Source organism: Oxyura jamaicensis, chromosome 1, assembly GCF_011077185.1.
Source record: "Oxyura jamaicensis isolate SHBP4307 breed ruddy duck chromosome 1, BPBGC_Ojam_1.0, whole genome shotgun sequence".
NCBI classification, from domain to species: Eukaryota; Metazoa; Chordata; class Aves; order Anseriformes; family Anatidae; genus Oxyura; species Oxyura jamaicensis.
Window position 1 is genome coordinate 21,656,013 of NC_048893.1, and position 11,436 is coordinate 21,667,448.

An 11,436-nucleotide genomic window follows, 5' to 3' on the forward strand; every position below is an offset into this window, starting at 1 on the left:
ATTTTATTTTATTTTATTTTATTTTATTTTATTTTATTTTATTTTATTTTCCCCTAAGGGACATTGCATGAATAGAAATGGTTGGAAAGCATAATCTCAAAATTTATGAGGTAACAACTTATTCCTTTATGTCATTTTTTTTAGGATCTGTTTTACTTCTCGTGCCTGGCTGACTTAGGAGACAGTTGAGAGCTTAGCACTGTTTTTCAGTTTTTCTTTTTTTTAGTAGTGAATTGCTGTTTCTTAAATTTACAGGATGACTGCTAAATATTTCTGTAACATTTCACTGACATATGAGCAGCCCCATTACTTGAGGAAAAGATTGCCGTAAAGGACTTTTGAGTCTCTATCACAGTAGCTTATTATCAGTTTAGAAAGTTGGCTAAAGCTTTTCATAGTATGGCATCTATCTTTTCATTACTGGATTGTCAAAGATATCTGGTGTATATGAGGGTCACCTGCTATGTGGTCTCATCTGTTTTTATTGGCAAATTAGCTGTCATGGAGAGCCAGGCTGTTCATAAAAATATGGAGAAATGTGTTGCCAGAAAAAGAAACTATATTCCATGTTAAGGCTGACATAGTAAATTATTTATTATATATCTTTGTACTATTTATAGATGTTAAAGATATGTGTACAAACAATTTCTGTTAGGAATGGCAGATGTTCTGATTTGCAAATATTATTTTTTTCATGTAAAGGAGAAAAATTCTGGATAAATCTATGTGGTAATCTCTCTCTCCCAAATTGAAAAATGTAATATACTCAGAAAGTGATGCATAGATGAAAAAGGTGATATGTTTGCCTGTGACTAAAACCTGCTGATTTCATTTTAAAGTTGTTATTTTTATGCAGGCAGTTGATAGTTCCGTGCTTCATTTATTCCATGTTTAAACTTGATCCAAACTTATTCTCTGCCTGTGCAGAGAACTATTGAGGTCGATGAGATTCTGCAAAGGTAGAAGATTGTGATAACGAATACACAGCATTTTACTGTTTTACATATGATCAAAAGAAATTAAAAAGACTTCATAAATACCTTTCTGTTTGTTTTTCTTTAGAAAAGATTTTTTTTAAGAAAATGAATTTCTTTAGAAAATAAAAGATTAAATACATTCACCTTAAGTGAACTAACACAAGTAGCTTCTGTAGCTGCTTCGTGAAGAAGCTGCATCTGTTTGAATCTCAGTTTTTGTTTAAATCCTATCACTGGTAATGTGTGTCATCTATATTTGTGAGATACTTTGGAAAAACATAAAGTTGATATTTTAATAGAATGGACAAGACTGTTCAGAAAATTGGAAAGCTTCTCCAATACAATACAGCCAGCTGTGATTTTATTTGTATAATTACGTGCAATATACAGACATGTATATGACTAAATGATCTTATACATCCCCAAATAACCACAAGCATCCATTAGAAATAGAACAACTTCTCCAAAGCATGTTTCTATTCATGCTCACACTGAAGACTATCCTCAGTGTAGAAGCATTGAGATGTTGGCATGCAAATTTTATCATTTGGTTTTCCTTTCTCTAGTAACACATCACTTTTTGTTAGAAATAAACTTCTTCTCATTTTCTTATTTTTTCTGGGTGTATTAATGACCAGATTCTCCATAAGAGACTCATATTTTGGGAATAACAACAGGCAACAGCAAACCTTGCTGTTAGATGTATCAATGAAAATCTGGGCAATAGTTCTTAAAGAAAAAATAATTAAATCAGGAAATAATCACTGAAAGATTGCCTGTAGTACAAGAAGTTATTAATAATCTGGACTCTCTTCTTCATCAAACAGACTCCATGAATTTCTCTTCTAGTCTCCTCAGTATGGTAACTGGGAACCAGAGAGTCCCCTGAACTGGTTTGTGAAAGTCACTGAGTTTCTGTAGAAAACTGTCCATTTTAGCAGGACAGGTAAAATGCAAAGATTTCAATTAACGTCTTCCTCATGTCAGGAAGAGATATAAATATCATCTCTGAGTTTGCGTTCATTTGCTGATTAGTAATTTCAGTGACAACCCACACCTTTTAAATAATGAAGGCAACTTAATTAAGAATGTCATAATAACAATTTGAAGAGATCTGTATTTATTCAGTCATAAATGAAGATCTCAAGTTCCCTGCTTGATTCTGTAACCACAACATTTATTGTTAACCTTGTACACTCTGCTCAAGAAGTATGTATGATAGTTTCTGATGCCAAAGAGCCACATTATGAACATAACTGTCAAATTGCAGGTCTATGCTTAAACACAATCCTAGGACAAATTTGGGTTCTCAACTGTGACAAATCAGGGTAAATCTGTGTAACACAGTCCAGCTGAGCCACAGCAGAGTATTAAAGTTCTGGTTAAGGATGTTGTTTTAAATTCTATATAAACAATAAAATAATAGATAACCGAGTTGTAATCTTTAATGCAGTATTAAGAATGTTAATTTGTATAATGCGTTTTTCAAAGCAGATAGATAATGCAATGTTTGGCTAGCTGTGCTGGCTTATATCAGATGAGCATCTTGCTTTTTTTGCCTACCTGCTAACAATGGATTATCTAAAGCTTGGAAAATGTGAACATTTAAATGTTAAATTATTATTATTATTATTTTATTTTAATTTTTCTCAGGTGGTGTTTGCATTGCTCAGTCACTCAAAATCCCTCGGGAACCAAGACCAGGAGAATTTGAAAAGATCATCAAGCGCTTGTTGGAAACTCCAAATGCTCGAGCAGTGATCATGTTTGCAAATGAAGATGATATTAGGTGCCTGTTTCCTAACTTTATATGTTGAAGATGTTCTCTCTTCACAGAGACACACAATTGGCTGGAGCAGAATAGAGTAGCATGGGAGGTTTCGGATTCAATCCAGTGTAAAAATGATGAGAAATCTGATGATAAGAAATTCAGTTAAAATTACAACACGTGCTGTTCCTTTGTTGCATGGATAACTAGAACCAGAGAATCATCTAGGTTGGAAAAGACCCTTAAGACCATCAAGTCCAATCATCAGCCTAACACTGCCAAAGCCCATTGCTAAACCATGTCCCTAAGTGTCATGTCCACATATCACCCCCACCATTTCCCTAGGCAGCCTGTTCCAATGCCTAACCACTCTTTCTATGAAGAAATTCTTCCTCCCGTTAAGTCTAAACCTCCATGGCACAACTTGAGGCCATTTCCTCACTTGTCACCTGAGAAAAGAGACCAGCACTCTCCTTACTACAACCTCCTTTCAGGTAGTTGTAGACAGTCATGAGGTCTCCCCTCAGCCTCCTCTTCTTCAGACTAAACAACCTCAGTTCCCTCAGTTGCTCCTTCTATGTCTTGTTTTCTAGTCCCTTCACCAGCCTTGTTGCTCTTCCCTGGATGCATTCGAGCAGCTCATTATCCTCCTTGTAGTTAGGGGCCCCAAACTGAACACAATATTTGAGGTATGGTCTCACCAATACCACATACAAGAGGACCTTAATTTCCTAGTCCTGCTGGCCATTCTATTTCTGATGCAGTCCAGGATGCCATTGGCCTTCTTGGCCACCTGGGCACACTGCTGGCTTAAGTTCAGCCAGCTGTCAACTAGCATCCCCAGGTCCTTTTCTGCCAGGCAACTTTCCAACTACTCTTCTCAGAGCTCTACCACTGCATGCAGTTATGAACCAAGTGCAGCACCTGTCATTTACCCTCGCTGAATGCCATGCAACTGGACATGGACCATCAATCCATCCCATCCAGATCCCTCTTCAAAGCCTTCCTACCAGTCCTGCCTAACTTGGCATCATCTGCAAACTTACTGTGGATGCACTCAATCCCCTCAAGTCCATTGTTAAAAACATTAAAAAAAAACTGGCCTCAATACAAGTGCAGCCCAGGGAAATACCTCTTGTGACTGGGCACCAATAAGATTTAACTCCATCTACAACAGCCCTTTGGACCTGGCCATCTAGCCCATTTTTTTTTTTTTTTACCCAGCGAACAGTACTAACTTTTTCCAAGTTCTTACCTATAAGTACAGCAATAGATTGTTTTTTGGTGCCTGAAACCAATAAGAATGCTAGAAAAATATGGCTAAAAATGAAACAAAATTAAAAGGTACAGTACAGTATCTTAAGTGCACCTGCTGTTGAATATAGTTTAGATTGTCCAAATCAAATTAGTGGCTAACTGGTTAGTGTGAACTTAATTATGCATAGCCAGAATTAATACTGGGGATTCTAAAACTCCTAGTAAATGCAGTTTATTTAATCAGTGATTTGTTTGTTTATTTTCAGGCGAATACTGGAAGCAGCCAAAAAAGCTAATCAATCTGGACATTTCCTGTGGATTGGCTCAGATAGTTGGGGGTCAAAAATTTCACCAGTTCAACATCAGGAAGAGATTGCAGAAGGAGCAGTAACCATCCTGCCCAAAAGAACATCTATAGATGGTAGGAATGCAGTGGCACAAAAAAAAAAACAATTATCTGACAATGTTCTAGCATCCTAGCTCTTAGGCACCTAACTCTCTTATCAGGGTAGGGGTAAAGTTAAATGTCTTTAATTACTGAGCAGAACACCAAAAGAAAACTGAGCATGAGGCTATGTCTGAAATCTGTCTGTCCTCTCTATTTGTGCAAAGCTCTAAGTGAAGTTTCCATTCATTCAGAACTAGAGCCTGCAGTTTTTCTCTAAAGTATAAGCAATTGCTTTCTTAAAGAACTGAGCGAGTACTTGTTTCAATGGGTTTTGTTTATTTTTAATACAGTTTGAAGATACTGAATCTGCAATTAAGCAATCTTATTGCTAATAATTAGAGCACTAGAGTTTCTTAACTGTAGTCTGGTGCTTCTTTTCGACAAAAAAAAATGTGAGCATCAGATGGCTGTTAATGAATCAGCTCATTCTCATGGGAGAAGATTAATCTAGACTGTGCTTTCCTTGCCTAAACTTTTTATAACTCTTACTTTAAGAAGCTACTATATTAACAAACTTTATGATGTGTTGTATACAGCATCTTCTGGCAAGTAGGATTTGTTGGTTTGAACCACTTCACTCCAGTGAGGGAGTGAAGACATAGTGAGACTTGGACATAAGTGCTCTAAGCTGGTAAACAACTGAAAAAACTGGGCACTATTGATGATGCTTGGAGAATTTACCCCCATGGAAATATTTATGAAGGATTTAATCCCAATGGTAGATTGCTCATAATTTCATTAAGGCTGGATTTTTGGAGGAAAACTGGTGCAGGAAATGATCAGGTTTTAGGGATTGTTTCTCAACTAGGTGGGAAACTTAGGTGACTTGGAAGTCTTTGGGTTCAACAGAGAAGTACACAGTGATTTTAGGTGGCCATGGGAAGAAATTTATTTGAATCATGATATTTGTTAGTACTTAAAGTTTTTCTAGTTTCTTGTATGTATCTAATTCTTTATTTGGGTCATCTGCTGTAAAAAAATTAAGCTGTTCCCTTAATCATCTGCATTGCTTTTTTTTTTTTTTTTTTTTTTTTTTAAATTATAAAGTTCTGCTGGAGCTTTACAGACTCATTAACTACTGTAGATATTTAAAAATATATTGTTCTACAGCAAATATGGAATAGTAATGAATATACTAATTTTTAATCTTAGATATGCAAGAGCATAAATTTAGAATGCACCTAAGGCTTTTTCTTGCTATGAAATTCATACAAAATCCATTAACATATTTAAATGAATGTCTTTTTGCTGTTTCATATTTTAATACTTTTTTTTTTTTTTTTTTTTCTCACTTATCTTCTTGAATGTAGGATTTGATAGATATTTTCGGAGCCGAACGCTTGCTAACAATCGAAGAAATGTATGGTTTGCAGAATTTTGGGAAGAGAACTTTGGATGCAAGTTAGGATCCCATGGAAAAAGAAATAGCAATATCAAGAAATGCACAGGTAACTGTGAAAGCAAAACATTATAAGTTACTTATTGGAGTGCAGTGATCCGCTGATCAGTCTCATGGCTCCCTTCAGTTCTCCTGTACAAATTATTGTGCTGTAAGAACAGTGTGATATTTTTACTCAGACCTGAATAAAAAATTCAAGGGAAATATTTGAGAAAGCTTATAGTTAATTTGTGCAAATCTAGTGATGGTACAGATTTTGCTAAAGACCATGGTTCAATTCCATTCATGTTTTCAGTGGCCTTCTCTCTCACCCTGTATATAGTTGTCTACATGCATTTTTAGTGAACTGGCACATTACAGCAGTTCTCACATTGTTATCCCTGAAAAATACAGAGAGCAAATTAAATTTCTTTTTAAGCTATTGAGGTCTTGATGGCAGGTCAGGTCATGAACTCCTTATTTAGTTTACAAACTGTGTTTGAAGATGGAGTAAAAATCAAATCAATATGTCCTTAATACTTGTCCTTATGTGAAAAGAACAGGATTCTGTGTTGTATTACATATTTTGAACAAAAAGTGTGTGTAAGTTGCATTGGTTTTCTCAAACCTGCTTGCTCAGGCGTCATACCTAGTCACAATGGTTGTGACAGATAATATATCAGTAGCTCTGAGTTTCATCTCATCTCTGAAAGGTTGGCTTTTTGTTGTCCCTTGAGTTGAGTTGTCCCAGATTGTCCCAGAGTTTCCTACATGAGTGTTACCTTTAGTCTTTTGTGACTACAGCAGACTATTTATGTTACTTTTCTGTATATACATTTTTTTCTTAGTGTCAGTGCTATCATTTGCTTAATTACAAATACCACCAGAACCAGTGCTGGTAGAGACCACTATCTCTGTGACTAGTAGCAGCAGCAACTCTCAGTTTTCTGCACTGCGTATATAAGTCATCCATGTACCTTGATTTTCCTGGTAGTGTTTTCTTTCATCAAACGTTGTTCAAATGGAATGTGAACATTTTTTTTCACTTGCTTTTGCAGGGTTTCTGGCTCACTCATGACACTGTCATCACCATTTATTATGGCAGTGCTCTTCCAAACTTTCTCAAAACACAAGCTTCTCACCAGCAGTTCTTATAGGACTGGCAGACAGACTTACAATGCATTTTCTAAGAACGTTCTCTGTGTGTCCTAGAGTTCCTGAACCATCACGTTTATACTGTACCAGTGATTCACAGGCTTACTGCACTGTGCTTCACAATTCACGGATATACCTCACACAAAAATATGAGAGCCATGCATGTGCTCACTCATTTCAACAATGATGCCTTGTCTTCTATCTTTTAACATATACTCTACCCCCAAAAATTAAATAAATAAAAAATAATAAAAAAAAAAATGAAAGGATGAAATTCAGTGCCTCAGTGAGCTAAATGATAACTCATTATTCTAATCCTGCAATCCTTGGTCTTGATTCATATAGCAGTAAGTCATGGCTGGGTAGCTACCCATGAGTGAGAAGGGATTATGTTTCTTTTAGTATTTCAAGAGGAAAATAGATTCTTTTCTGACTTTCTTCCGGTAGAATGAGTGGTGTATGGACTGTACTTTGAGAAGCTCCAAGTGTTACCACAGATGGTTTTCTGACTTGTTTTAACTCATCACATCTGTCAAATTTAAGTACCAAATTAAAAGTAGCATAAAAAATGCATAGACCATATCTTAATATTAAAAATAACTTGTGATTTAAAATGTATAGCTATATATTTTATGAAACAAAATTGTAGTAAGTCTTCTGTGCTAGAAAATAGAAAGAGAACACATCTTCTGTACTCAGAAAATAAACATAGGAGCAAGGGATTGGCATAAGAGGTGGGCAGAGTCTCATATGAAGGTTGCCCATTGAAAAGAATTACAAATTCTCCTACAGGCAAGGATATCTATAAATGATAAGATTCTTGACTTAAACAACTTTAAGGTAGATTACTACAATGGAAGAGACACTTGGAAACCAGCAGACCTGAAACAAGCTGATGATTAGCCATGCCTCTGCTTATTTAACTCAAATTTAAAGGATCTGATAAAGGAAATTGTTGTCAGAAAGGGAAACGGACCCAAGTAACGATGCAACCTCGATGCGAGTATAATCGTCCTCCATTTATTGCAGGTTCTCACAGAGTATATATAGGCAACTAACAACAGCATGTGCCGATAACAACTTATAATTGGTCTAGCTTCTCCATGCACTTGTCTCTAGCTTGTTTCCTCATTATCTCTAATACAAGGACGTGGGAAACAGCACAAAGCCACCTGCAAATTCCTTTCCCACAATTCCCCCTTTTTATTTACAATCAACCAAATGCTTTCTATATATTTTTCTATCATACAATGCAAACATTACAATAAGCAACATGGCGAAAATTACATACAAATTATGATTGTAAAGTAGCGTGCTTACTAGAATCTACACCAATCAACAAGCCACTAAGCACTAGGGATGGTGCTTCACCGCGATGCTACTTCTCACTCACACAGCACAATCACACAAAGAGGCCTCTTTCACTTTTCATTCATACCACAAGAAAATATCACGCGGCTTCAGGAGGTCCATGTCTACTACTGTGGTGAGCGGCTGAGAGTGGAGACCCCTCCGAGGAAAATGCTCGGGGTGCACCTAGGGGCGTCTGTTCCACAGTCGATCCCACAGCCGAGCAGAACTGCTCTTGGCACAAGGAACGATGCTATTATAGCTTTGTTACCCCAAAGAGATGCATTGCAATAAGGAGCAAGTGTGACATTGACAATTTGTTTCATGGTTTGGTTTTTGCCCATGTAATTGAACCTTACACATGATGTGGCTGTTACACTTCCCAGGATATCTAATTCTTGTGGCTCTAGGGGCGCTCACAGCAAGTAGACAGTCCAATCTTTGTTATCTGCCAGGATCCCCACCAGACATGTCGTAAATGGGTCGTTAGCACTAGCCAGGGACAGGCACATCGCTTCTTGTCCTGTCATGTTGGTGAGGGTGACCCCGATGTTGTGGCATGGTTGGATGGAGACCCAGGGCTGGCAATAACCGATGACAGCGGCGATTGTGAGGAGGAGGCCAACCATGGCCTTACCCCCATGCTGGTACCCGTCTTGGTCCGTGACCTGTGGAGACACAAGCATACCCTTGACCCCAAGTTATTAGAGGCTGGGGTCCCTCCCAAAGACCTGTATTTCAATTCTTTACCATCACTAAGGCCTGCTCTGATTCTGGCACCCGTGGCAGTACAGAATTCATACTTTTGTAATGTTTTACTATGGGTGGTACCTCTTTGTGAAGAAAGCGTAATGCTAGGTGATTTACTATGTAAAGTGCCTTTCCCAACCTGTTCTGTGGTGTTTCCTGGGTGTCTACTGAGGCAGTAACTGGTCATCTCTGTGAGAAGCTACTGGCAGTCGAAAGGCTTAGCTGTAGGATAAGTTATCATCATGGTAAGAGTGATGGCTTCTCTCCCCTCTATCCTTTGGCTATTTCAGTCAATAATGATAAAGTGTATTATGTTTCTCCGTATCACTGAATAAATCCTTAATGATAGCCAAGACTTCAGTGCACTAAGTACTGTGTAACTGTTACAAGAAGGAAAGCAGGAAGACACCACTGTTAAGAAAAATCTTGGGTGGCAAAGTCCTTTTTCACTGCCCATTTCCTGAATTTACTTTTTAAAAGAAAATATTTAAAATTAGAAAAGTAAAGTTCCACCCTCATATTACATGGATTACTACAGCTGTGTAGGTCATAGCAAAAAAAATTTTGAACACTGGACAGAGCTTAACACAATACCATACCAGAACACTCAGCACCTAGTAAAGTTATATTATCAATTTGTTTTTGATTTCCAAATAGATTTCCAAAATATATCTGCAGCAGTTCATTTTTTTCCTTGAGGGTTTCTGCAGAAAATGTGACTTTTCTGCAATTCTAAAAAAATACTCTTTAATATCACAAATATTCAAGAGACATAGATGTGTCCAAAACTCAGAAGTCTGTATACCTGAGATTCTACCATGTCTTTAAAATCCCCCTGGATTCCTTCAGGAAAAAGATATAGCAATGTGAGAACTAACGTTAATGAAACAGTAAGGAAGAAGATTCCAAACTTTGAATATAAAGATTGACTAGACCGTTATCAACAGGAAAAGAAAGCATTTTTCAAAACTGCATAGTAAGAGAATTCTGTAAAAATCCTTGGAGAACAGTCTATCACTATTAATGCACCCTTAATAAAAAATATAACTCTAAAAATAGTGCTGAACACAAAGACAAATGTTGTATATTATTTGAGATAGTTATGAAGTTTTAGAGGTAGATGACTAAATCAGTTATTTGGGAGAATTACCACTACAGCTATCGGTGTCAACAGTATTACATGTTACCTATATAGTGTTCATATCTGTGCAAGAGTGCGGAGAGTGGGAAGAACATTTCTCACCTAACAGCAACTATATTAATTCAATGTCTTTCGTCTGCATCAGTTCTCCTAGAAATGGGGGCAAGGGGAAGAAAATTAGGAAGGCAAGACAAATCAACCCCATTTGTGTATTCAGGCAAGTAAGAGGCAAAATGCACCAGCCAAATTATATGCTAAGAGTGGCTGGGCTCACTGCACAATCCTCAGGACATGGCTAGATCAGATGGGTAATACCCAAACACTCTATAGGCTGAAAATGAAACATCAGAAATCCTGTACAGTAGTTTCCACGATGTGAATTCAGCCTTACGTATTCACAACGGTGCTGTGTTGTTGCAAAAGCACTTTCATTCCTGTTCACCATGTCCATCAGATTTGGGGGTTCCATTAAGAAGAAAAGCAGTAACTAATAGCAGCGCAAGGCTTTGTCACTAGTGAACAGAGTATGTTAACTGGCTAACACTTGTGAAGTGTTAGTTGTTCCAAACAGTAACCATTTCAAAAACAGAGTCACCACCAGAACCTGATGGTATTCAAAGCATCTGTTAATACACAAATGGAATCAGAATTTTTCTGTCCTTTGGGTAGTCTTCAAATTTCTCAAGGTACCACTGGTGGTGTTGCTTTGCCCAAGATAAAAAGTGTACACAATGCAAATGCAAGGCTTTCGATGGTGCAGAAGGCAAGGGCAAACCCAAACCATTCCAGGATCTCTCCAAAAAAGTTGGTTCTACACTCAAACAGTCCTCCTCTTGGTATCTTGTAACCAGTTTCCCCTGATTTTCTTTTTATTTATTTATTTTTTCTTTTCCTTTTTTTTTTTTTTATTTTCTTTTTGTCTTTTTCCCTTTTTTTCCCTTCCCTTTTTTTTCCTATTTATTTTTCCTTTTGTCTCTTTTTTCTTTTTTTTCCATTTTTTCTATTGTTTTCTTTTTTCTTTTCTTTTTTTCTTTTTTTCCATTTTTTTTTCTATTTTTTCTTTTTCTTTTTTTTCCTTTTTATATTTTTTTCCCATTTCTTTCCTTTTTTTCTTTTTTTCTTTTTTTTCTTTCTCTTTTTTCTTTTTCTGTCTTTTTTCTTTTTTCTATTTTTTTTTCATTTTTTTTTCTTTTTTTTTCCTTTTTGTTTCCA

At 36.7% G+C, this 11,436-nt stretch overlaps 1 protein-coding gene across 8 annotated transcripts in view; it reads left to right on the forward strand.

Annotated features, from left to right (window-relative positions):
- GRM8 (glutamate metabotropic receptor 8) overlaps positions 1-11,436 on the forward strand; it is a 374,392-nt gene that overhangs the window by 153,088 nt on the left and 209,868 nt on the right. For all 8 annotated transcript variants that reach the window (XM_035309196.1, XM_035309242.1, XM_035309177.1 and 5 more), the window contains 3 exons: positions 2,631-2,766; positions 4,269-4,423; positions 5,761-5,898. In XM_035309196.1, the coding sequence (XP_035165087.1) occupies positions 2,631-2,766; positions 4,269-4,423; positions 5,761-5,898 (429 nt within the window). The remainder of the gene's footprint in view (positions 1-2,630; positions 2,767-4,268; positions 4,424-5,760; positions 5,899-11,436) is intronic.